The sequence below is a fragment of the Acinonyx jubatus genome, chromosome F2, assembly GCF_027475565.1.
Source record: "Acinonyx jubatus isolate Ajub_Pintada_27869175 chromosome F2, VMU_Ajub_asm_v1.0, whole genome shotgun sequence".
Lineage (NCBI taxonomy): Eukaryota > Metazoa > Chordata > Mammalia > Carnivora > Felidae > Acinonyx > Acinonyx jubatus.
The window spans coordinates 41,641,858-41,669,329 of NC_069394.1; the positions used below are offsets into that span (position 1 = coordinate 41,641,858).

The window sequence follows — 27,472 nt, forward strand, 5'->3', positions numbered from 1 at the left end:
CCCTGGGTAGCTCTGTCAGTTGAGTGACTGACTCTCTTGATTTTGGCTCAGGTCATGATCTCATGGTTCGTGGGATGAAGCCCTGCATTGGGCTCTGTGCTGAGAGCACAGAGCCTGTTTGGGATTCTCTCACTCACTCTCAAAATAAATGAATAAACTTAAAAAAATAAAGTAAAATTATAGAACTCTTGCAAGAATATGTAGTAAATCTCCAGAAACTTGGGTGATATATTACAACAAAACTGTAAGTGAGAAAATAAGACACTGATAAATTGTACTTCATCAAAATTTAAAACTTTTGTGCTTTAAAAGACATCATTAAGAAAATGAAGATAACCCACAGACTGAGAAAAAGTATTTGTAAATCACACCTTAATAAGGTCTCTCATCTAGAATATATAAAGAAATCTTACCACTGAAAAACAGTAAGGAGACTAATCCAGTTTTAAAATGCACAAGAGATTTGAACATTTCTCCAAAGAAAATATACAAAAGGATAATAAGCACATATGAAGATGCTCAAAATCAATAGCCATTAAGGAAATGTAAATCAAAACTATAATGAGAAAGCAATCCACACCTACAAAACTGACTAAAATAAAATCAAGTTTAAAAGGTTGTAGAGAGGGGCGCCTGGGTGGCTCAGTTGGTTAAGCGGCCGACTTCGGCTCAGGTCGTGATCTTGCAGTCCGTGAGTTCAAGCCCCGCGTCGGGCTCTGTGCTGACAGCTCAGAGCCTGGAGCCTGTTTCGGATTCTGTGTCTCACTCTCTCTCTCTGACCCTCCCCCGTTCATGCTCTGTCTCTCTCTGTCTCAAAAATAAATAAACGTTAAAAAAAAAAAATTAAAAGGTTGTGGAGAAACTGAACTCTCATACATTGCTGGTTAGAAATGTAAAATGGTAGGGCACCTGGCTGGTTCAGTTGGTGGAACATTAGACTCTTGGTCTTGGGTTGTGGGTTTCAGTCCAAAGTTGGGTATAGAGACTGCTTGAAAATAAAGTCTTAAGGGGTGCCTGGGTGGCTCAGGTTGTAATCTCATTGTTTGTAAGTTTTAGTCCCCCCCTCAGGCTCTCTGCTGTTGGTGCAGAGCCCGCTTCAGATCCTCTGTTTCTCTTCCTCTCTGCCCTTCTCCCACTCGTGTGTGCTCACACACTCTCTCAAAATAAATAACATTAAAAAATTTAAACATCATAAAAAAAAAAAAGAAACAAATGTAAAATGGTGAAGCTCCTTTGGACAACAGTTTCGCTCTTTCTCAAAAGTTAAACTTAGAATTAACGTATGACACAGCAATCCCACTCCTAGGTGTAAACCTTATACTAGAAATCTGAAAATTTATACACATGCAAAAACTTGAATGTAGAGGTACACAGTACCATTATACTTAATAGTCAAAACACCTTCAGATGTCCAACAAGTGATAAATGGACAAACTAAATGTCGTAAATCCCTAAAATATTATTAGCCATAATATTATTTAGCCATAAAAAAGAATAATGCTACAGTATGAATGAACTTCAAAACATGCTCCATAAAAGAAGCCAGGCACAAAGACCACATGTGGTATGACTTCATTTATATGAAGTATCTGTAAGAGGCAAATCCATAGAAACCAAAAATAAGTTGGTAGTTCTTTAGGGATGGGGTTACGGGAGAGAGTGAAGGGGGGAGAAGGGAGGTGAATAGGAGTTTCTACTAATGGTCACCAGGTTTCTTTTTGGGGTGATAGGTTATTCTAAAATTAGAATGTTATATTATCTAAAAATTGGATTATAAAACTTGTAAAATTAGCAGCACAACTCTGTAAATACACTAAAAATACATTTAAAATGAGTCAATTTTCAAAGCAAGAAAGAGTATCCAATGGAAAAAAGACAGACTCTTCAGCACATGGTGCTGGGAAAGCTGGAGAGCAACATGCAGAAGAATGAAACCACTTTCTTACACCATACACAAAAATAAACTCAAAATGGATGAAAGACTTAAATGTGAGACAGGAAACTATCAAAATCATAGAGGAGAAAACAGGCAACAATCTCTTTGACCTCAGCTGTAGCAACTCCTTACTAGACCTGTCTTGGAGGCAAGGGAAATAAAAGCAAAAGTGAACTATTGGGACTTCATCAAGATAGAAAGCTTCTGGACAGCAAAGGAAACAATCAACAAAACTAAAAGGCAATCGACAGAATGGGAGAAGATATTTGCAAATGACATATCACATAAAGGGTCAATATCCGAAATCTACAAAGAACTATTCAAACTCAACACCCAAAAAACAAATAATCCAGTGAAGAAATGGGCAGAAGACATGAATAGATACTTCTCCAAAGAAAACATCCAGATGGCTAACAGACACATGGAAACATGCGCCACGTCACTTATCATCGGGGAAATACAAATCAAAACCACAATGAGATACCACCTCACACCTGTCAGAATGGCTAACATTAACAACTCAGGCAACAACGGATGTTGGAGAAGATGTGGAGAAAGGGGAACCCTTTTCCACTGTTGGTGGGAAAGCAAACTGGGTACAGCCACTCTGGAAAACAGTATGGAGGTTTCTCAAAAAATTAAAAATAGAATTACCCTCTGATCCATCAGTTGCACTACTGGGTATTTATCCAAATGAGACAAAGATGCTGAATTAAAGGGGCACATGCATCCAAATGTTTATAGCAGCACTATCAACAATAGCCAAATTATGCAAAGAGTCCAAATGTCCATCAACTAACAAATGAAGATGTGTTACATATACACAGTGGAATACTACTCAGCAATCAAAAGGAATGAAATCTTGCCATTTGCAACAACATGGATGCTAAGTGAAATCAGTCAGAGAGACAAATATATGATTTCACTCATATATGGAATTAAAAAAAATTCTTTTTAATGTTTATTTATTTCTGAGAGAGAGAGAGACAGAGTGTGAACAGGGGAGGGGCAGAGAGAGGGAGGCACAGAATCCAAAACAGGCTCCAGGCTCCGAGCTATCAGAGCCTGATGTGGGGCTCAAACTCACAAGCCATGAGATCATGACCTGAGCTGAAGTCGGACGCTCCACCGACTGAGCCACCCAGGCGCCCCACTCATATATGGAATTTAAGAAACACAACAGATGAACATAGAGGAAGGGAAGGAAAAATAAGATAAAAACAAAGATGGAGGCAAACCATAAGAGATTTTTAAAAATATTTTTTTAATGTTTATTTATTTTTGAGAGAGAGAAGGAGACAGAGAATCTGAAACAGGCACCAGACTCTAAGCTGTCAGCACAGAGCCCAACATGGGGCTCAGACTCAGGAACCGTGAGATCATGACCTGAGCTGAAGTCGGATGCTTAACAGACTGAGTCACCTAGGTGCCCCATAAAAGACTCTACTGCATTGTATGTTAATTTGAATTTGAATAAATTTTTAAAAATAAAATGGGTCAATTTTACAGTATATAAAGTGCCTCAATAAATATGAAAAATCATAGCATTAACTTTTCAGCTAATTGAGTTAAAGACCAATTTATAGTCAATGTCTGAGATATTCAATGCTTTTCATGGAACATAAATTACTGAGTTATAAAAAAAAATCTTAGGATGTGCCTGGCTGGCTTATTTGGAAGAGCATGAGACTTTTAATATCGGGGTTGTAAATTCGAGCCTCACATGGGGTGTTAGAGATTACTTAAGTAAATAAAACTTTAAAAAATTTTAAGTCTTTTATCAGATTCTGTGTAGATTAAAAAACATTATGAAAGATAAGAGAAACAAATTTCAACATAAGAATAGCTTCAAAATATGTATGGATTTCTCTGCCACAACAGAATAAGGAGAACACAGAAATTATGTGCATTTGCTTTATGGCAGTAATTTAGAAAAAGACAAGAAATTCAAGCAGGACATTTTCTAACCACTCCAATTAAGAACATAAATGAGACGGACGCCTAGGTGGCTCAGTCGGTTGAGTGTCCTACTTCAGCTCAGGTCATGATCTCGCGGTCCTTGAGTTTGAGCCCCGCGTCGGGTTCTGTACTGACAGCTCAGTGCCTGGAGCCTGTTTGAGATTGTGTCCCCCTCTCACTGCCCCTCCCCCACTCACACTCTGTCTCTATCAAAAACGAATAAACGTTAAAACAAACAAACCATAAACAAGAGCTACCCATCAAAAGATTATACTAGTAACTCATCTTAATCTTTACGTTCAGTCGTTACTGTTTTGGGTTCTTGCTGCCATTATACCCTTAGTGAGGTTTCAGATTCTCAAGTGCAAGTGTTTATCAATGTCTCATGCGTATAGGAGGTCCACAATGTAAATTCTACTCAGAAGCCACAAAGGTTAAAAAAAACTGATAGGACTAAAAAGGTAACACTGAACTCAAAGGTCCTGTGGTTGGAAAGATTGTACCGTAGGCACATAAGCAAGAAGGTTGCACTTGAGGGGCATCTGAGTGGCTCAGTTAAGCGTCCAACTCTTGCTTTTGCCTCAGGTCACGATCTCAGTTTGTGGGATCAAGCCCTGCATTGGACTCTACTCTGACAGGGTGGAGCCTGCTTGGGATTCTCTCTACCCCCCTCAAAATAAATAATATTAAAAGAAAAAAAAAAAAGGGAGAGACTGCACTTGAGCTGGGTGCAACCCCAATAAGAATGAGGAGAGGCAGAGGAAATGAAGGGAAAAAGAACACAAGAAGTAAAGACATTATTTATGACCACTTGCTGGGACAAGCTGCACTGAGACAGTGTTAAGAAACTGCTTAAGGAAACACATGAATAAGTATATTATAAAGCTGTTGAAGATTCCCTCCACTGCAGTACTCCATGTCTTCTCTGTCCAGTTAAAACCTTTTTCAAACCCAATGTAGAGAAAACCTATATTTCTGAGAAGTTATGACTTCCTTTCCTTTGAAGTTAGGAGTTTTGAATATAGGTTTCCTTTCATCTGACTACCTGCTCAGAGTTCAAGATTGTTATTCCCATATCAATAGCCTAAGAGTCTATTGTCAAGACTACCCAAACATTTCTTTTCTATCCTTTATTTTCCCAGATTCGAATTTATATCTAATTTTGTAATACCCAATGTATTTGAGTAAGTCTTACAAAAATTCTTGCAGAACAGGGAAAGATATATGAAAATACTGGGGGCTGGGGTGCCTGGGTGGCTCAGTCGGTTGAGTGTCCGACTTCAGCTCAGGTCATGGTCTCGCGGTTTGTGGGTTTGAGCCCCGTGTCGGGCTCTGTGCTGACAGCTTGGAGCCTGGAGCCTGCTTCGGACTCTGTGTGTCTCTCTTTCTGCCCCTCCCCTGCTCATGCTCTGTCTCTGTCTCAAAAATAAATATAAACATTAAAAAAAAATTAAAAGAAAAAAAAAGAAAGAAAATACTGGGGCCAAGATGCCTACCACATCAGAACACTCATAATACACACTCTGTTGAAAACAAGCCTCATAATACCCTTCCTCATTTACTAATTACAAACTACTAAACATTGGTAACACAAATTAATGTCATCAGATGACATTCAAAATCAAGGTAGTCATAGTGTGACAATATTCTTAATTTGAAGACTTGCCAGATTTCTCTTGAAAAGAGAAATCTAAGCATTATGTAGTCTGTTAGAGAAATAGGTTAAGTGAAAAGATTCATGAAATACATTCTCCCCTCTGATGAGTTATAACACATTAACCTAGGAAATATTCCCTTGCCAAAATTATTGCACAACCTTTGTAACAACATTCATCAACACCACAGTGTTACAAAGACCATGTATTCGGAAGTGACTCTTTGAATTCCAGCAAGGGTGAAGTCTGGAGTCAATTTTCATGTAGGAAATTTTTGATCTGACTTGGCTTTTTCATTTGAAATCAATAATCTCAAGGTTAATTTTCAGCACTGTTTATGAATTTTGTGTGGCAGTTGCCCATACTGATTACTACACCTGGGCTCTTCTTAAAGACTAGAAGGTAAATGTTACTACTGGGAGAAACTAGGTAGGGTGTATAGGAGATTTCTCCCTACTATTTACTACAATTGCATGTGAATTAAATTATACTTCTTTCAAAAGCTAAGTTTGAAAATATGAAATATAGGCATCTCCCAGAGGCTTGGTAGTTTTTTTTTTTTTGTTTTTTTTTTTTTTTTGGTTCAAATGCAAAGAATTCCAGAATAGAATACGATAATGCTGTACAACAAAGCAAACAGTGCAGAATGCCTCAATATTACTAAATCTACATTGCTTAGGTAGAAATAAGCTGATTGTATAACAAATGGTTATCCCAGGAAAGAAATAATCTCTACCACCCCCAATCTTTCACATGGGCATGCAAATGAAGCACACTCATGAATAAAATAAAATATCCCTTGTCCTCTTTCTTGGTCCAAGGAATATGTTACTTTTTTAGTGTCCTACAAAAGGTGAGGTGATGCATACAAAGACATTTATGTTAATCTGGCTTTTCTTAAATTAGATGGCATTGAGTTAAAAAGCAGATTTTTCACCGGTGCTACAGCTTTGATGCAAAGGAGAATATGCTTTTCCTAGAAAACTGAAAGATCAGAATAAAAGGTGGGACTTCATGTAACTGGAGAGGAAAAGGTGTGATCTAACAGAGTTTTGAGTGGTAAACAGGGTGGACATGAACATATTGGCCTTTCTAACTTCTTTGTACCCTTGGCTAAGCTCTAGGATACTAAGGAACTGGAACGGTCTTCCAAAAAGAGGGGAATTGGGGGTGCCTGGGTGGCTCAGTAGGTTAAGTGTTGGACTCTTGATCTCAGCTCAAGTCATGATCTCACTGTTTGGTTCATGAGATCAAACCAGGCGTGGGGCTCTGCACTGACAGTGTGGAGCCTGCTTGGGATTCTCTCTCTCCCCTCTCTCTGTCCTCCCCTGTGTGCTCGCTCACATTCTCTCTCTCAAAATAAACAAACTTAAAAAAAAGGAGGAGAAAGAATGTCCATAAACAGAAAATAAAAACCACATATGCTTTTATTTCACTTACTCTTCATGATGTTATTGTCACAGCCACACATTTAAACTGCCAAAAACTTATTTAGTATTAAATGGTTCATGGGGCGTCTGGATGGCTCATTTGCTTAAATGTCTGACTTCAGCTCAGGTCATGATCTCGAGGTTCGTGAGTTTGAGTTTGTGTCTGCTGTCAGCACAAAGCCCGCCTCGGATCCTGTGTCTCCCTCTTTCTCGGCCCCTCCCCAGCTCAAGCATGGGCACGCTCACACTCTCTCTCAAAAATAAACATTAAATAAACAAACAAATAATTCATGTTTTCTCCTTAAATTGTTCCTCAAGAAACCCAAATCCTTATGATAAAAGATGCCATATCTCAGAGCAGTAGCCACTGGAGAGTTTATCTTCACATTTTTAAAGAGAGCAAGTTAGAGACAAAATAAAGACAAATGCTCTCGAGCTGAAGGAGACCACTGACGGCACTGACTTTGAACAGGGTTATATACATACTCCGTCAGCTGCTCTATACCAGAAAGAGTCCAGGTTTTGTTAATGTTCCCAACAGATATCACACAGAGGTACTAAGTAATAGTTTGCTCAGTTAAATTGAAAGTCAAAAACAGTTAAAACCAGGGTGCCTGGCTGGCTCAGTCAGTAGAGCATGCAACTCTTGTTCTCATGGTCATAGGTTCGAGGCCCATGTCAGGGGCAGAGAATAGTCAAAATAAAATAAAAATAAAAATAATAATAAAATCTTAAACAGTTAAAACCAATCACTTCTTTTTGAGGGACATGCTTTAAAAATTCTGCAAAATACTTGGCATCTTAAACTCTTAAAGTAATGAACACATTAAATTAATTTCAAGTCAAACTGACATATTTTATAAAAAAAAAGTAGGGAATTTAAAAATCTTTAAAAAGAGACACAAACTCCAACACTTCTGATTAATATCCTTTTTTAGCCTCACATGTGCTCTCTTAAGACTTTCTCCATTTATCAGGGAATATGGTCAAAATATACATGAAAACTTACGCAGAAATTTTTCAATAGCCTCAAATGCTTTATAGTCATGTCAGATTAGAGTTTAGTGGTATTATTCCAAAACTGTGAACTATTTTATAGTTTTTTGGAATTCATTTTTAAAAATTATTCTAGATTTTGCAGTATAAATAAGAGGACATTCCCATGTTTCAACACCTTGTTTATGTGGGCAATTTCATTACAATTAGGGAAATGTCAATTAAAATAATGAAATATATTAGGGGTTATTTGAAAGTATTAATTTAAATTTAATACACATGATCTTTGATTAAAAATTTCATTTCTGTGAAATTGCCCTACAGAAATAGATGTACTTAAAGATCAATACAAACTTTAATAGAGAACAAATTTTTTTTTAATTTTTTTTTTTTTTTTTTTTTTTTGAGAGAGAGCACAAGCAGTGAAGGGCAGCGAGGAAGGGGGACAGAGGATCTGAAGCAGGATCTATGCTGATAAGCAGCGAGCCCAATTTGGGGCGTGAACTCACGAACTGTGAGATCATGACCTGAGTCAAAGTCAGATGCTCAACTGATTGAGCCACCGAGGTGCCCTGAGAAAAATTTTTTTTAAATTAGAGGTCTAAAAATAAAGGAATTGTTAAATTCTCATGTATTTTCACCCTTGTGACATCATGCGGAAGTTTAAACCTCTCATGGCAGGTTTAAAAAAAAAAAAAAGGAAAGAAACAGGTGCCTGAGTTGCTTAGTCGGTTGACTGTACTGTCTCCTGATGTTCGCTCAGGTCATGATCCCAGGGTTGTGGGATCAAGCCCCCCAATCAGGCTCTGTCTCCCTCTCTCTCCTTCTGCTCCCCTTCCCCACTCTCTCTCCCAAAAATAAAAAAGGAACAAATGAGCAGTACATGTTAAGTATGCCACACTATTTAGAAATGCAAACATGTGTATATTCTCAAACCAATAAGAGTGATTGCTTCTGGACTTAGAGGTTTATAAAATGGGAGTCTACTTTTACTCACCATATTTCTATACTCTTAGACTTAACAAGAGGACCTTACCAACTTTAAAACTACTAGAAAAAAATTAACCTACAGGCAAGGGCATGAAATTACAGGAGCTATCAAGCCATAAATGTCAGTTCCTCCTGCCTTTGGGGTTTCCATTCAAGACTCAAGTTCCCATCTTACCACGATAGCTAGCTATTTCTAAGGGATTCCTTCTTTTCATAGGATCCAGCTTACAAGTCAACAGTGGAATCGAATACTCTGCAAATGTATTCTAGAGTTGAGAAATAGCACCCAAAGGAACAATGCTTTTCACTCCTGACATTCTGATGGTGTAGACAAAGATCTTTCTTATAACCAGGACCCACTACTAGCCAAGTGATTGTCACAGGGCCCAGAGAAGGTGACAGACTGGGACTCGGCTGGGCACCTGACACAGTACTCAACCATGAACAATCATTCATGCTTCTGAGCTTCTTCAAACCTTCAAAAGATGGCCAACTGACTATTATTGCTTCCTCCCTATTCTTCCCCAGTAGAATAAAGGATAGCTGTGGGACACCTGGGTGGCTCAGTTGGGTGAACGTCTGACTCTTGATTTTTGGCTCAGGTCATGACCCTGGGGTTATGGGATGGAGCCCCATGTTGGGATCTGAACTGAGCGTGGTTCTCCTTAAGCCTCTATTTCTCCTTCTCTCTCTCTCAATCCCCCTCTGCCCCTCTCCCCTGTTCATGTGCTCTCTTAAAAGAAAGAGAGAAAGAGAGAAAGAGAGAGAGAGAGAGAGAGAGAGAGAGAAAGAAAGAGAGAAAGAGAGAAAGAGAGAAAGAGAAAGAGAGAGAGAGAGAGAGAGAAGAGAGAAAGAGAGAAAGAGAGAAAGAGAGAAAGAGAGAAAGAGAGAAAGAGAGAAAGAGAGAGAGAGAGAGAGAGAGAGAAAGAGAGAAAGAGAGAGAGAGAGAGAGAGAAAGAGAGAAAGAGAGAAAGAGAGAAAGAGAGAAAGAGAGAGAAAGAGAGAGAAAGAGAGAGAAAGAGAGAGAAAGAGAGAGAAAGAGAGAGAAAGAGAGAGAAAGAGAGAGAAAGAGAGAGAAAGAGAGAGAAAGAGAGAGAAAGAGAGAAAGAGAGAAAGAGAGAAAGAGAGAAAGAGAAAGAAAGAAAAGAATATGTATAATAACATTAGTGAATATTTTTAAAATGCCTAATTAAGTAACAAATGTAATGAACTGTGGTTACCAGCTTCACTGCTAGAGATTCTACAGTTTCTGCTCCATTCTCAAAAACTAGATGGAGAAGGAAGAAAACTACAATGTGACATGGCAACTATGGGGATCGGATAGGTTACTTCCAGATCACTTATCAAAAAACTTCACTTACATATTGGTGGACGTACTCAAAACATGTAGTCAAATAGCTTGGGAAGGAAAAATAAGGCCTGGGATAAGTTAAAAATTTTTGAGCAATATTGCTTGCACCAAAGTAAAATTTTATTCTAATAACGTGAACCGGTTACTGGCTAAACAGTTTTTTTGAAAAGAAAATTTAACAAAATTTTGAGATGTCATTATACATCCAAGTTAGATTCACAAGCAATCAGACGTGAAAGGGACTTCAAAAACTTGGTCAATCTTATCATATTTTAAGAACCAGAAAACTTAAGTGACTTGCCCCAGTTAGAATAAGAGCTGAGACTAAATCTCAGCTATCCTAACTTCCAGACCAACAGCTTTCTCTCCATTATACCTCCTGCCTTCCAGAAATTGAACAGAACTCAAAAGAATGAACTGGATTAAAAATATGTTGATTCCAAGAAAAGTACTGACGAATCTCATCTTGGACTTGTTAGTACTGGTTTGGGGTGGGGGTGGGGCGAACAAAATACAAGTTCTGTAAAATTTAAAAGTTTTTATTTATTATAGGCCGACGTATGAATTGATGCTACTTAAAAATATAATTGTTCTTATGGATTTTCCTGTTTTAAAATCCAGTTACATGATATTGCCACGCTGTTGTGATACTTACAGTGCTACTTACTTATGGTCCTAAGACAGGAGCAGGAAACAAAGGAAATTTGTCTCCGTGAGTAACCTAAAAGATCCTGCTGTCAATACGTGGTGAAAAAATAAACTTATTTTGGTCTCGAAACAACCTCTGTGGTCAGAGAGATAGGACAGAGGCTGCTGCCCGCCATCCTAACCTTTAATGGCAGACAATATTCTTTTGTGAACCCAGGCACTGGCCATCAAAGGAGTCCTTTGTTTCTGTCCTTCGCTTCCACTTCCACCCGAGCCTCACCTGGGGTAGTACGCAGTGTAGTTCATGAAGAGCTGGGTGCCCGCTGGATAGTATGCTGTGGAGGGCTGTAGTGCTCGTGGATTCAAAAGCACAGAGGGCTGATAAATGGCAGCTTCGGTAGGAATAACCGCTGCAGGAGCTGGAAATGTGTAGGAGGGAGGAGACAGGCCTAAATAAGCAAAGAGAGAGACTTTAAGACCTATTTGTCACAACCGACACATATGCTAACACTAAAGCCATAAGGTCAGCGTTCCACACATCCATACATTTTGAAGAGACTAGCTCTGTCATTCCAAGCAGCTTTTTTATTATTGCATAGATTTAATATTTTCTGAATTCTTTATACCAACGTGAACTTTCTCAAATGTGTAATCTTCTACAAATCTGTAAAAACATTTTTAAGGTTGGTAATTTTTTGGTGAATCTTCAACTCATCAATCGTTGAAACCTGATCCTTCATACAAAATTTGATTAAAATGTCCAAATAACTTCCTTTTGATTACACAGATAACACCTAAAAATAATCTCAAAACCCGAATACCTGGAAATTGGGAGAAACCAATTAGCAAGTGAACTTTTACGTCTTTTCAACCATTTCATGATGTGATTTTTTTAAATGTTTGTCTATTTTTGAAAGAGAGAGAGAAAGAGAGAAAGAGAGAAAGAGAGAGAGAGAGAGAGAGAGAAAGAGAGAAAGAGAAAGAAAGAAAGAAAGAGAGCAGGGGAGGGGTAGATAGAGAGGGAGACACAGAATCCGAAGCAGTCTCCAGGCTCTGAGCTGTCAGCACAGAAGCCAACATGGGGCTTGAACCCACAAACCACGAGATCATGACCCGAGCCCAAGTCAGATGCTTAACCGACTGAGTCACCCAGGCACCCCTGATTTTTATTTTCTACTCTTGAGTGCCAGTTACTACAAACTAACCCTTTGAGGAAACAAACACAGGACTCACATCTAGTATAACTTCAAACTAAAAGCTGGGTTGTTGTTGCCCTTTTGAGAGCTATGCTGTTCTTTCATCTTATTAACTACTCTGTAGTAAGCATGAGATGCAAATTGTTATGATAAAAACAACTTAACCAGTTCCATGCATTATGCCCAAGCATAGATCACACCAGAGTGAATGGATCTAAGAATAGATTAACTCCATTATTTCCACCTAAACAAAACCCAGAAGGTGGGATTTGAAGCTAATCTAACTTTTTGGACCTGTTTTTAAAAAACAGACAACAGAGGTGCCTGGGTGGCTCAGCTGGTTGAGCATCTGACTCTTGATTTTGGGTCAGGTCATGATCCCAGGGTCCTGGGATGGAGCCCCACATCAGGGTCTGTGCTGAGTAAGGAGTCTACTTAAGATTCTCTCTCTCTCTCTCTCTCTCTCTCTCTCTCTCTCTCACGCACTCACTCTCCCCCTCTGTCCCTCTCCTCTGTTCACGCATGCTCTCTCTAAAATAATAATTAAGTGGGGGAGAGGGGAAAGTGGGTGACGGGCATTGAGGAGGACACCTGTTGGGATGAGCACTGGGTGTTGTATGGAAACCAATTTGACAATAAATCATATTTAATATAAAAAAATAATTAAAAAAAAGAACAAAAGACCACATGTAACCTGAAAAATAACTCTCAAGAAATATATGTTCAAGGCTTCCAAGCATCAGCTGATAAAAACCTCAGTTTAAACAGAAAATAGAAAAGGATGAAATTCTATTAACTTCCAGTTATTCAGCATCTTCCAGGCCCCATAACCCTTTTAAATCAGACTCATTACTAGACAGCGGCTTTATCAAGCGGGATGAATATAACTATCCAGGCCATCTGCACCCGACAGAAGAGATAACTGAGGGGTGGCCTGAATTTGGAATTCCTGACTTTAATTTCTACACCAGGAACTATTTAATATAGTTTGTAAATAACAGAGGCCCAAGGGATACCTTTTCACAGGAAAATCTCTATTGTCTTATGCTTTTCTTAAAAGTTTCTACACATGTATGGTGATGAGTAAGAGTCTGAGAGGGGGTACATAAACCAAAGACCAACATATCGATCTCCTATTCAACTTTTAGGTATCTCCTTCATAATTCAATAAAAACTGTGATGCATGTTTGGTCCGTAATGTACATAAATTTTAAAATTATGATTCCTGGCCTTCAAGACTCCACAAAAGGGCAAACAGAACAAATTGAGGCACTAAGTCATACAGAAAATTATAAAGCTTATGCCTATATCTTGCTTTTGAACTATCAAGTAATTCAGTATGTGACAATATAAAGAAAGGTAGAAATTTTTGATAACAAAACAGATTAGGCTGCCCAGATTTGGATTTTCCTCAACTGAAAAGAGCTATTCTTATACCCCTAAGAGAAAATCAGATGTATACATTCATAGATTAGAAAAGTGGAATTCACCTTCCAATGTTCAACTTTTTGCAAAAGTTAAAATTTCAATGAACAAATTAATGTTTTAAACTTTAAACCACTGAGACTGTAGCAGCATTTCTTTCCACATTGAACAAGAAACTCCTCAGTGGGGAATTTCCAATCACTATTTTAACTTCTTTAGTCATTGAGAGTAGATAAAAAATATATGCAATTTCCCTAAGTTTTTTGGTTGCTGTAAAAATAGGAAATCACCTAGAGTTGGCAGGGAAAAAAAACTCCAGAACAGGCATAATATTACAATGTATTGATTAGAATTCTTTTATTTTTTATTTTTATTTTTTAAATGAGTATGTCTTCCACTTGTAAGTAGTTAATTTGGGTTAAAATTTTTGAAGAATATTAAAATACATGGAAATCTATTTTTACAAAAAAAATTTTAATTTTTTCTATTATTTTAGGACTTGTAGGAGGAAAGGGGGAAAAATGAAGTCTTAAGAAGAAAGTCTGTATTGCCCAGTTTTCCACTAGGAAGAGAGAAGTAAAAGGATACCACAGCAGAATAATTTGGGTTATACATCACGAAGAAATTCCCTTATGTCACAATGTTTGATAACATTATCACTAAAGGAAATTGAAAGTTACTGATATTATCAGGGGTTTATGGACAGGATACATAGGACTAAGATTACTTTAAGATACTGCTTAAACCCAATCACAAGTTTTCAAAACTTGATAGCCATTAGTCATCAACTCCTATTCACCAACAGCAAGCAGCAGGTAAATGGAATATTAGCATTTAGGAAGTCCAAGGGGGAAAAAAAGGATTAAGCCCCACCGAATCTTCTATGAAAAATACTTTATCAAATAGTTTCATTGGTAAAGATACTCTTTATTAGAAAGCGATGTCCTAACACTCCTCATTTTATTGGGATCAAGCACATAATCCAGTTTGCTTTCTCAGTCATCTTTGAACTACATTCCAAGTGCTACATTCTTTGAACATACCCAGTATGACTCCTAACAAGGTATGTCTTATTCAAAAGTGAAAACTGTGTCAAAAAGATTCAAGTTTTAACATAAGATCCCCAAATGTCCCTCACTATCCAGAACGTGGTTTCCAGACTAAAGGGCTTATTCCTCTCAAACAGGATTCCAGATGGCTTGCACCCAGGTGCCAATGAGCAAGAGCATGGCTTGAAATTAAGCACTGATCCTGCGATCCAATGGAAACTTTGGCTAATTTATTTACGCATTTATGTGTATATATATATGTGTGTGTGTATACATACATATATATATATATATTTTTTTTTGTTGTTGTTGTTGTTGTTACTAACTTACTCATTACAGATATCCTGGAAAGCAAGAGAAATGCTCCCCAGGTTGTCCTTTCCAAAGACATACTTAATGCTCAAAAAATTAAAAATGCAAAATGGGCATCAATCACCCTTCTAAAAAAAAAAAAAAGCAGAAGGAAAAGAAAAAGGATCCAGCCATATTTATTTTACCTTTAAATGCGTATTAAAATATCTACATAGCCAGGTTGCCTCTCAGAGTCAGTGCTTATCTTGAGCACACTAAGCTTCAGAAATCAAGTGCTTATCACTGGAAAAGCAAGAATATAATTTGAAAGGAGGTATTCGTAGCATCTCTAATTATGGGTGTCCACAACCAAGGTCTTAAATGATTACCAGATACTACCGATTTCAGATGGGAAAGCCTTATGTAACCATCTCACCTGCCTTAGAAAGAACCAGGGGCACAGAAAGTTATGAAAGCAGCTTAAGCACCTACCAGCATATAGCGTAGAATAGCGCCAAGACCCAAGAAAAACTTACATGGTAACTTACATGGCGGTGGGGATAAGCCATTTCGATTTAAAGTGCCCCCCATTAACACAAAGTTCATCTCCTCAGCTGAACACTGAAAGACTTCAACATATCTGTCCTTCATGGTTTTTTTATGACACTTCTGTGCAGCCATAAATGCTCTGTCCGCAGACTTCATCTGGATAAAGGCATCTCCTGATGGGCGGCCCTGAGTGTGTGGGGGAAGAATAAAAACAAAAGGAGACTGTCTCCTTCAACAAGGAAATGGTTGCTTACAAAACATGCAAAGTGACAATCACCCATAGTACAGACGTTTTAGCCACAAAATCTGGGTGACAAGTGTTGTCTACTGAAATCTGATTCGCATTTCATCACCTAATCACCAGAATGGCCCACAAAACCTTGGAAACAGTTTTGAGGGCTTGTAGTAAAAGTGATCCTTTCTCATTTCTATTAGTTAGTATCAGATTTACAGGGTTTTGAAAGGGTCTCCTTGTAACTGTGGTTTCAAAGTATAGGAGTGTATATTGGGTTTTGCATTTCTGAAAAACCTGATTAAATCTTATTTGATTGAGAAAAGCTAGGAATAGAACCAGTATAAGAGCTTTATGTATCCTCCTACAAGAAGCTGACTAAACCAGTGTTCTCTTTTGGCTCTCAGTTGTCTATCATTGACCTGCAACATCCCTTTCCCTTCTCCCTGAAGCCTAGGTGGTGACGTGGGCTTAGGAATACAGAAGGGGGATAAGGAAACGGGAGATGCAAAGCACCGTGGGGGTTGGTGAAAGCTGTACTAAAAGTTTTGCGTGGGAGCCCTTCTTTCATCTCTTCCCTGGCACCTCCATCTTAAACCTTGGTCAGACAGGTGTTTATAGACACTTCCTCTATTACTAATAGCTTGCTAAAAATCCTGTTTAAAACCACACTAGATTTCTGTTTCACAGAACCAGAACACCTTGGCTTTATTTAACATGGACATTTTGTGGGGGAGAAAAAGACACAGTTTTTAAGATTCCTTTTTTATGGATTTCTTTAAAAATCTCTAAGGGACTATGTAGTGCAAATTATAACCATGCAAGTTACCATAAGAGTTACCATACCAGGGAAATTAGGGATACCATGGAAACCCAGTCCAAGATGGAAACCTAACATCTTTGAGGCAGCTAAAAGCTTGTCCATCATTAAAGAAGCATTTCTCCCAAGTGCAATCATAATAGGTCATGTGGGTCAATAAGAGACAAATAGGTCTACTGTGGTTAATCAAAGAATTATAATAGCCCCTAGGTTATTAGAAATGGTGCTCGAAGAGAAACAAAATAATCCCCTGGTGATGCTGAATTGTGGGGAGGTTTTATTTAAAACGACTCCCCCCAGTGAAGCATGCTGAGGGTGTGTAAGATAAAAAGTTGCGTAGCTTAATATTGACATACGAGTAAGAATGAGCATGTGCTGGTGTGGAAACCCAAGCCAGAGGCTCAGGATGTTTTCTGATTCCTCATCCCCAGAGGGATGTACTTTCCAGTGGGACAGGATTATGGTTATGAATGTGACCAAATCTCCACATGAGAAGAGAAAGCCAGAGACTAGCAATTTAGAAAAATGTTGGAACTTCCAATACAAGTCTATATTTAAACCATAATACTAAGAAAACATTTTCAAAAATTCAACTTTGCTTTTAATAGAGAGTTCCAAAATTTTAATTAGAATTGCTTGGCTTAGGGGTTTTTAGAAATTTTGTCCTGCTTATAATAGCACACAATGCTGGTAAATTATTCAGCAACAAATAGGGCTAATTTTATTTAACCAAAAATCAAAGGACACCAAGCCAGGAACTACTGCTAATATACTCATAAGTATACTTGTATACAGTTAGAATTTGGTTCCACTTTGATGGAGAATTCTCCACAATTCATTAATACATTTGAGCACCTGTTATGATCACATACTGTTCCAGGTGGTACAGATACAAATCCTTACTAACTTCGCATTTTACTAAACGTCATTTGAGGTCATACATATAAAACAAGCCATTTCTAAACAGTCTATAAATATAAAATACTCTGATGCACAGACATGCTCATTGGTTTATATACAATCGCTTTCACACTACAACAGCAAAGCTCAGAAAAATGTTGTATTAGACTAATAATGTATTTGTCTCCTTCCTGAGGCAAATAATTTGACCGATATAAATAATGATGGAATCAGAGCTGAATTTAAATTACCAGGCTAATGATAGCATTCTTTCTGGAGTCCATTTTAAAGACCTCCTCCATTTATAGTTAAATCTTTCCTTAAAGACTTAGTACACAGCTGATGAACATTTGTACTTTTTTTTTTTTACTGGAAGAGAGCCTTTGATCATAAAAATAAGCAAGTCAGTGTTCGATAAGTAACTTTCTTACCTGGTGATTCAATACCATGTGAACCCCATGAGTTCGAATATCTGTGGAAAACTCCCCCAGAAAGTCCAGGATGTCCTCAATTGTAGCCGCATAGGGAAGACCTCGAAGGCGTATACAGTCTCTAACATTTGTAGGGGGCACAAATTGCTGAGGTAGTACTGGAATAATGGGAGGGGTTGGAAGTGGAATAAGAGGGGCCGAAGAGAATCGATTCAGCACCTATACTCAAAGCAAAAGAGAAGTGATTTAGAGCCTTACTCTTCCAACATGGTCTGCAAACCAGCACCAGCAGCGCTGTGGAATCTGTTAGAAATGTGTCTCCTCAGCTCCAACCCAGACCTCGTAAATATGAACCTGCATTTTAACAAGATCCCCAGGTAATTCATAAGCATATTAAAGCTTGAGAAGCACTTATGGAGAAAGGGATCCATGCTTTTCAGCTGGGAAAGCATGATCCCTACTTTTGTCAGATACCTGCTGAGGCATGTGCCACACACAATACAACACACTTAGATTAAGGACTTGTCTACTGGACAAGTACATCACTGTCTCAGGACACATATCCTGAAAGTATGCTGCTTTTATAAAAACCAGACATATTGCTAAATGTGGACATTTGCAGCAATCTATTAGATTTCATTTCACCAGGCACAGTGTTTCCCTTAATACTGTTACCACATTCTACCTCCAAACTCAAGCAAGAGAATGACATAATAAAGGAACCACAGGTCAAACAATGACTCTGGATTATATAACGCCACATTTATAATAACGTATAAAGCCCAAAACAGAATAACTGGTAATGTAAAAAATGAAAGAAAAAAATCATTTGGTGACCATCAAAATAATCAGTTGTCATGTGAATTTGTGATAGTAGCAAGACAGAATATCTTGACTATCTTTTTTTTTTTTTTTTTGATGTTTATTTTTGAGAGAGAGTGCATGTGAGTGAGAGCAAGCGGGGGTGGGGAAGGAGAGAGGTGGACAGAGGATCTGAAGCAGGCTCTGCATGGACAGCAGTGAGCCCGATGCAGGACTTGAACTCATGAACTGCGAGATCATGACCTGAGCCAAAGTCAGATGCTCAACTGACTGAGCCACTCAGGTGCCCCTTGACTATCATTTAAAGTCATGGAATTCAGCTATCTTGATAATGAATGAGAGGTCAGGTATATTTAGGAGAAAGGATTACTGCCAGGCAAAACCTTATTGTAAGGTTCTGGTCTACTTTTGTTTTAGTTTAGAACATGCCTACTTGTTTATAATACTAGAAGGTCCTTGTGCAACAATGTGTGACATCCCTAGGTTTTCTGAACTTAGTACGGTAGCCTTCATCATCCTATAAACTAGAAATATAGAATCAAAACCCTCCCCAAAAAAATTGTCCTGATTTTCTCACTCACACCCTGTCTGGTTGCTATCTAAGTAAGAGGTGACAAAAATAAATACAAACACAGCCAAATAAACTTTAAAGAGACAGCAAGATTTAAAAAGAAAAAAAAAAAAGAAATTATACAAATAATCTAGACATAGAACAAACATTACAGGATGAACATGAAAATAAATATAGTTGTAGACAAACTCAGGACAGGACATGGTCAGGCACCTTCCAATAACTGCCAAATAGGAGGTGAGCAAATAGTTATTGAATGAAATGATTACTTGTATGAGTAATGAGAAGATGACAGTACAGAGCATATGATTACTTCAGCATTTCTTAAATAAGTCAGTAGGATGGGGTTAGAGAGGAAGCTCATCTATAACCAAAACCACATTAAAGTCATACAGAGGCAGCATACTCTATACCCAAACCAATCAACATACAGTAGCCAAGGCCCTGGAGTAGTCTGTTCTAGGCCAAGATTTCCATAAAACTTTTCTTCCAATTAAAGATCTAAAGTCTCATTTTCACCTCCTCTGGTTTGGCACTGATGAATGTAATATGTGAAGCCTCAAGCACATTTAGCATATTTTAGAAATTCAGAGTTTATGATTCTAATTTTCAACAAGGTACAGAATTACTTAAAGTAGAAGTATGTTCATAGATTAGGGTTCAAGAACAGGAGGACATCAGGATGCAGAACTAGCTCAGAATGTCACCTCTGTTCACTGTAGGTATAAAAACATGTTGGTATTCTACCAGGTGAAACGTTCTTTTCAACTTTGGGCAATGATGTCAAACCACAATACACAATGGGCTTTGCAGAAAAAAGCTAGACAAAATCATTTTATGAACTCATAGAAATAATAGTGGAGTCAGTGTCCTAATTGCTTGTAAAGAGGACAAAAATGAATCATTAAAGTGACTCTGTTCTACTATGGGACCCAAGTAAAAGAAGTTGGAAGAGCCACGTGTGAGGCAGTCCACATGATCTCAGATACAAGGAAAAATGAACAGACCCTTGAAGACCATTCAGCTGGTAAGTCAAGAATAGTCAAAATGCTTGAAACCCTGCAGATGGCTTCATGTCTGGACCATGTGGGGCAAATGATTGTCCCATCTGTGCCTCAAAAACAACTCTGAATTCTGAAAGGCAATAACAGGACAAAAGGGCACTTCATGCTGTCACCAGCAGTATGGAACTGCGTAAGCCTTTTGGGAAATAAATTTGGTAAGTTATTAAAAACATTAAAAGCTCACACCATCCAGTTCTAAAGAAATCAACCAGAAGTTGAGTTTTATAAGCATGTTTATATAGAAATTTCTTATAGGAGAAAAAAACCCCAACCTAAATGTACAATGGGTTCTCTAAATAAATCATGTACCTTTGAGACATAGCAAAAATGGAACTTTTTAGACATGGGTAAACTTCCAAGATATGGAAGTTTTTTTTCTTTTTTCTTTTTTTATTGGTAAGAGACTTTTTGTTTTTTTTAAGGTTATTTATTTTGAGACAGAGAGGGAGAGCACACGTGTGAGCGGGGGAAGGGCAGAGAGAGAGGGAGAGAGAATCCCAAGCAGGCTCTGACTTGTCAGCACAGAGCCTGACTTGGGGGGGCTAAATTCCATGGACCGGAAGATCATGACCTGAGCCAAAATTCAGAGTTGGACACTTAACCAACTGAGCCACTCAGACTCCTCAAGATATGTAGGTTTTAAACATAGGTTTTAAACAGAATATAAAGTATATCTACAGCAGTATTCCAATTATATAAAAACATAGTATTTTTCCTATGCGTATAGAAAATAACAGTGGTTATCTTTTAATCACGGAATGAAAAATTTTTAAAATGCACTTACACTTTCTACATTTCTCAAGTTTTATTTTAGCACAATAAATAATGTAGTCTTGTTCTTGGGAATAAATAATAAATCACACTAAGCACCAAAATGTTCTTAAAAAACCAACCTGCTGGACTTCAGCTGCTGTGCTTCTGAAGAGTTCAATGTATCTTTTACCCAACAAGTCCTTATGCTTCCTCAATGCATTCTGTGCATATTCCTCACAGGCAAAGAGAACAAAAGCATCCCCTGTTGGCCTACCATCTGGGTAAGTAACGAAAAGGATGCCTTCCTTCCCCCCAGTGATGGGGCAATGCTGTCCAAAGAAGGCCACCACTTCATCAGCTGTGGCCGTGAAAGGGAGCCCCCGCATGCGGACAATGACTTGATTTTCCTTGGAGAGAAATTGGGCTACCTCATTGGACGTACCTAGGGAACACAAATACCAGGAAACATGGGGAGAAATGGTTAAGACATCAACTTTACCAAATTTAAAATGGCAAAATTCTTGGCAATGTCTTGAGTTTTTAATTAAAATTCACACTCCCACTGAATTCATGACAACATCCCAGGAATCAGAATTCTCTTCCCACAAGTTTGAAACTTTTCCCCTACTATTTTCATAAAATACCTGTTAACTTAGGAAGGTGGCCAGACAGTTAAATCATGCACCAACCACTGTATTCTTCTCACAGAGAGGCAGTAAGTCATTGTGATAGGTAAGGGCACAGGTCAGGGAGCTAGAATGTCTGGGCCCAATCTTGACTTTGCCATTTACTAGGTTATGACTTTAGTCAAGTTTAACCTCTATCTTTTAGTATCCTCATCTAAAAGTGGAGGTAAAATTACCTACTTCATAAATTATGATAATTAAATAAGTTACTATACATGAAGCACTTTGGTGACTTTTGTTATTATTTTCCTATGTTTTATTAAGAAAGTTTCAAAAATAATCAAGTTAAGGGGAATATAATGAACATACATGGCAGCTAATTTCAAGATTTATCAACATTCTGCCTGACATAAAGCATTTTGTACAATATTGCCTCATAGCAAATGTTCAAATGCACATCTACCACCAACATGGAGCTTTAATTCACAAGCCTTAGAACAAGAGTCACATGCTTTACTGGCTGAGACAGCCAGGTGCCCCAGGAACATTTTCCTTTAAGAGCAAACTATCATACTACCTACAAGCCATGAAATCCCAGGCATGAACATATTAGTTAACTTTGCTTCTTCAATTTACAATATTAGCTATCATGGAACCTCAGAGCCATAGCAACTCCAAATGTATTTTATCACCAACCAGTATCAAACATCACTTTGGGATTCTGGAAGCACTATTAAATTTGAAGCTCTGAATTTGGAAGCCTTCATTTGTCTAAAGGAATAAGTGCCAGAATAGAAATATACCAGCAAATTAAAAACAGGATGTTTTTACTACAAGTTCAACAGTTGCAAGGATTTTAACCAGGGCTATATTATATAATGCAGAGATACAAAAGTTCTCTATATTTAAGTAAAAGTCATCCTAGTATATATTTGGCAATAGAAGATTTTCAAAAGCCTCTTAAAAGGTCTACCTACATTCTTTGATTCAGCCATCCTAATTTTAGAGAGGTATCCTAATGAGTGGTATATTCAGAGACACAAAAATATTCACTGTAACATACTTAGCATGAAAAATTGGAAATAAGCTTTAAATGCCCAACAGGGGTGTTTTTAAAATAATGTATGGTACTTAATATTGTATAGTAATTAACATGTAATATTTAGTTACATGGGAAAATATTTATAATATACTAAAAGGAGAAAGTTATAAAGCTGTATGAACAGAGCAATAGAAACTTACAAAGTAGTTTTATGTATAGAAAAAATCTGTCAGACAAACCATAGTTAACATTTTTTATCCATTACTTACAGCTTTTAAAGTAACAAATTACTCAATAATTAGATAAATATCTGTTCCCATTTCTTTTTGACCATAGTACTGCAAACAAAACACTACATATTCAAACATATTAGAGCAAGAAAAGTACTATGTTTTTGGTCATTGATGAGTTAAGGAAGCTTGAGAGAAAAACCATAAGCAGATATGCAACAATTCCAGGTATTCTGGTGTGGTATTCTGTGATTGTTTCACAGTAGTTTTCAGACTATTTAATTTCTTTCAAGAACTACTCTCTTCCTTTGTACAAGACTTTACAATGACCCTTTCACCTTTTTATGATACTATTTTGTTTTTAAAGGTTTTATTTTTAAATGATCTCTACACCCAAGATGGGGCTTGAACTCACAGCCCCAAGATCAAGAGTCACATGGTCTACTGACTGAGCCAGCCAGGCTCTCCCGTATGTTACTATTGTTAATGGCTATTTAACTACAGTTGGTTGACTCAAGCCTTAGGGTGAGTGTATACATTTAGTCACTGATACCATATGGGTCTTGTTTCCAACTTATAAAAAAAAAAAAAGTCAATTCCTTTGTTTCTTTAGGCAATAGAAACCATTCATGACCCTAATTTATTCTAGTATATAAATAAATTTTAGATTCTTCTTATAGCCACATTATATAAAAAGCACTCACCACCAGCAATTTTAAGAAAATCTTCACCTGTTGCTTTGTAAACCTAAGAAAAGAAAGGGGAATTAAATACAGTTTCTGAGCCTTCCAACATTAATATTCATTCAAGATGCCAAGGATCTCAGATTGTGAGGACGTACCTCAATGTACCGGGTCCCCATGTGATGTTTGTGCCTCTGTAATGCTAGGTCTCTGTGTTCCTCACTTACAAACCTAACCAGAGCTTCTCCGTTCCTTCGACCCTGGGCATTCAGACAAAGTGCTGCACCTCCCCTTTGAAAAGGACAGACAGCAGTGGGGGAAAAACACAGTGAGGAAAAATGATAGGACACCCATTATCCCTTTGGGATTACTAAACAAAATAGAATTAAAGAAAACCAACTTGGCAATATTGAGTCCTTTGAAGAATCTTGCAATGTCTTGATCTGAAGACTGCCATGGTAAACCTCTCGCCCGGACTATGGTGTTGTCATCAATAAGTTCCATCTTGCTGCTGTGGGTCAAGCAAAACTTCAGTTTGCATAATTAGCACTAGGGAGTCCAAACTATTCCCTCCCACCATTTTCCTAGTTACACATAAGGTATTGTTTGGTGTTCAGACAGACTTGTAATACTGCCTCATTTATTTCAGAACCTCAAAAATTATCTGGGCACTCAGGGCGCCTGGGTGGCTCAGTCGGTTAAGCATCCACCTTTAGCTCAGGTCATGATCTCACGGTTGGTGAGTTCGAGCCCCGCGTCAGGCTCTGTGCTGACAGCTCAGAGCCTGGAGCCTGCTTCAGATTCTGTGTCCCCCTCTCTCTGTGCCCCTCCCCTGCTCATGCTCTGTCTCTTTTTGTCTCAAAAATAAATAAAAATATTAAAAACAAATTATCTGGGAACAAAGTATTCTTTAGGTGGTTCACTATAGAAAGGAAAGTGCCAAAGCAGGTCCCACACAGGTAGCTCACTCAACAAACCATCTATCAGTGGAGTTGCTTGCCTGCTTGCCATAAACTCAAAAGGACCTAGGATCAAGTCACAGAAAGCAAAGTTCTCCCAATACCCTGATAGCCAGTAAGTTCCTAGAACCAAGAAGAATACGTTTAAATTTATTATGAGATCCGGCCAGTATACCAGTGGAGTTTAAATCCAGTTTGACAGCAAAAGTTAAGATCTGCATAAAGCTGACAATTAACCCACATCAGGAATGTGTGCATGCAGTCAGAACACTGCCATTAAAATATCTCCCCTATCAAACAGGGGAGCCATCAGAGTGTTTAAGGAAATGCATGGGAGTTCCCACACCTTAATGAGTCATTTGCAAGTCACCTATTATATATTTTAACACCTTTTGATGTGCTATTCCTCCCATATTCATATTTCTAATAGTCCTAGGACACTTTCAGAATGAGTCACTTTCTCCCCAACTAAATAGGCCTCAAAGTCTCTCACTGGGCAAAGACGTCCAAAGTTTTTGCTCATTTCAGGCAGCAGGCAATCTCAGGGATTCACTGCTGTGTTTACGAACAGTTCTGTCATCAGAATGAGATCCCACCATTTCATACTTCTTGTCAGTTATTTCCTTTGCTTTAAAGTAGAAGTTGATAGAACATACTTAAAATTATCTCCGTAAGGGCCTTGTGAACTCTTTTAAAGCCTATGATTTTTCCTTTGGAAGTTCTCTGGTGAGAGGATGAATAGTTCTGAGAGGCTAAAGCAAGAGTCACAGATACAACACCTATGGGTCATAGTAACTAAAGATACAAATATTCCACTTAAGTTTAATGCCAACATCCAAGCTCACTTTAAGATACAACTTTCTTTTATAAATAACATAATATTTTTAACAATGGATAGCCAAAAGTTTTAGTGAAGTTACGAGAAGAGTTAAATATCCCAATATGAATAAAACAAATTAAAAGGCTCAAACTGAATACCACTCTAGTACTTACCAAGTGCCACTTTCAAATTTGTAATTTACTCTCTCTGGATCTGAAAACCTATGATCTAAAAATGAGAAAACAGAAGTCATCATTTTACCTATTAGGAAGACAAAGATATGGCAGGAGATTTAAAAGTATACATGAGAGAAAAATGGCAGGATCAAACTCTACGTCTACAACTGTTAAAACAGCAATACTTACTATAAGGCTCTGAAATCATTGCTAAAATTATATTCCCCATATCTTCAACTTGAGAGGCTCCATACCGGGAGACTGAACTATTCTTCTCAAAGTTTAAACCTGGGATATTAAGTTAAGGAAACATTTTGAGGAAGTAACATGAGGTTGCTTCTAACCCCAAATTAAACTTACACAGAGCCAAGAAGCCAAGTAAAATACATCTGAGATCAAGAATTATTTGAAATCACAGAATAGATGCTTCCTGTCAGTCTGGAGTTCACCCACACTTTTTGGAGTCTCCAATTTCCCTCTTGGGCAAATATATAAAAAAGTGGCCTAATCAATCCTATCCTGAGGCACTACTAGTAATAAAATTTCTATTTATTGAGTAGTAGCAAAGGCATGAATACTAAGCACTTTCGTTTAGTTTCAAACTACCTAGTATACTCATCCTATTATCTTTATAGCACATCCAAGGCAGTGATCATACTGACTTAAAGATATGGTTACATCTAGAGATGCCTGGGTGGCTCAGTCAGTTAAGCATCTAGCTTCGGCTCAGGTCATGATCTCATGGTTCGTGAGTTCGAGCCCTGCGTCCAGCTCTGTGCTGACAGCTCAGAGGTTGGAGCTTGCTTTGGATTCTGTGTCTCCCTCTCTCTTTGCCCCTCCCCCACATGAGCTCTGTTTTTCTCTCAAATAAACATTAAAAAAAATTTAAAGATATGGTTACATCTCTCTCACTCTCTCAATAAATATCCCCCACTGTCTCTCAAATGAATGGATGGATGGGTAGGTAGGTAGGTGGGTAGGTAGGTAGGTAGGTAGATAGATAGGCAGGTGCCTGGGTGGCTCAGTCAGTTAAGTGTCTGACTCAATTTCAGCTCAGGTCATGATCTCATGGTTGTGAGATCAAGCTCCACATCAGGCTCTGCACGGGGCATGGAGCCTGCTAGATTCTTTCTCTTTCTCTTTCTCAAAGGAAAAAAAAAAAAAAGATAGTTACATCAGTCAAGATCATGAGGCATCAAAAGGCTTTTTAAGGCTGTTTGAAAAAAAAAACCAACTTCAGATTAGTGATGACACTATTTCTATGCCACCTTTACTCAGAACTTCCCTACCAGATTTATAGAGCCATATAGTATAGCCTTCTTAGATGGCAGCAAATGCTTGTCCTTTGAGAGTAAATTTGTAGAAAGAATTCAAATACTCAGAGCTAACAAACAATGGCTAATATGCCTCTCAATCAAGTGAATACATGCTTTGAGCAAGCCAGGATACATGGATTTTGAGAAATGCATGGCTTAAGTTGGGTTGGGGAGTGGGACCAGAAGAGATTTACATCAAGTTTTACAAATTTATAATCTCTCTAAAAGAAGCATGTATCTTTGACAAAATGGTTGCTTAAGAAGTCATTAAAAGGTTTAATTTTGTTATTTCTAAGTTTCAATACTACAGTCATACTTTGTATTATGTATAAATTTGCATAAATTTCATAATATAGTACACAACGTATACAACAGATAACACTGTGGGACCTATCTTTCCTCCAATTTGGAATGAAAACAGCAATCTGGGTGGTTGTTTGCCTTTTAGTTTTCTAACTGGTACTTTATAATAAGGGTAAAAAATGAAGACAGACATTAAGAAAAACTTCAAAGCACTACTTCACGGCAATCAAAGAGGATACAAGATTCAAA

The 27,472-nt window shown here is 37.9% G+C and overlaps 1 protein-coding gene across 6 annotated transcripts in view; it reads right to left on the minus strand.

Moving 5' to 3' along the window:
* ESRP1 (epithelial splicing regulatory protein 1) overlaps positions 1 to 27,472 on the minus strand; it is a 64,352-nt gene that overhangs the window by 20,284 nt on the left and 16,596 nt on the right. For 4 of the 6 annotated variants that reach the window (XM_015072164.3, XM_027064215.2, XM_015072165.3 and 1 more), the window contains exons 5-13: positions 25,794 to 25,892; positions 25,602 to 25,656; positions 24,050 to 24,160; positions 23,808 to 23,940; positions 23,671 to 23,713; positions 21,209 to 21,510; positions 17,859 to 18,077; positions 15,463 to 15,661; positions 11,246 to 11,414 (exon numbers count right to left, since the gene is read on the minus strand). In XM_015072164.3, coding sequence (XP_014927650.1) covers positions 11,246 to 11,414; positions 15,463 to 15,661; positions 17,859 to 18,077; positions 21,209 to 21,510; positions 23,671 to 23,713; positions 23,808 to 23,940; positions 24,050 to 24,160; positions 25,602 to 25,656; positions 25,794 to 25,892 — 1,330 coding nt within the window. The remainder of the gene's footprint in view (positions 1 to 11,245; positions 11,415 to 15,462; positions 15,662 to 17,858; positions 18,078 to 21,208; positions 21,511 to 23,670; positions 23,714 to 23,807; positions 23,941 to 24,049; positions 24,161 to 25,601; positions 25,657 to 25,793; positions 25,893 to 27,472) is intronic. The other 2 variants (XM_053208112.1, XM_015072163.3) reach the window with 1 other exon arrangement.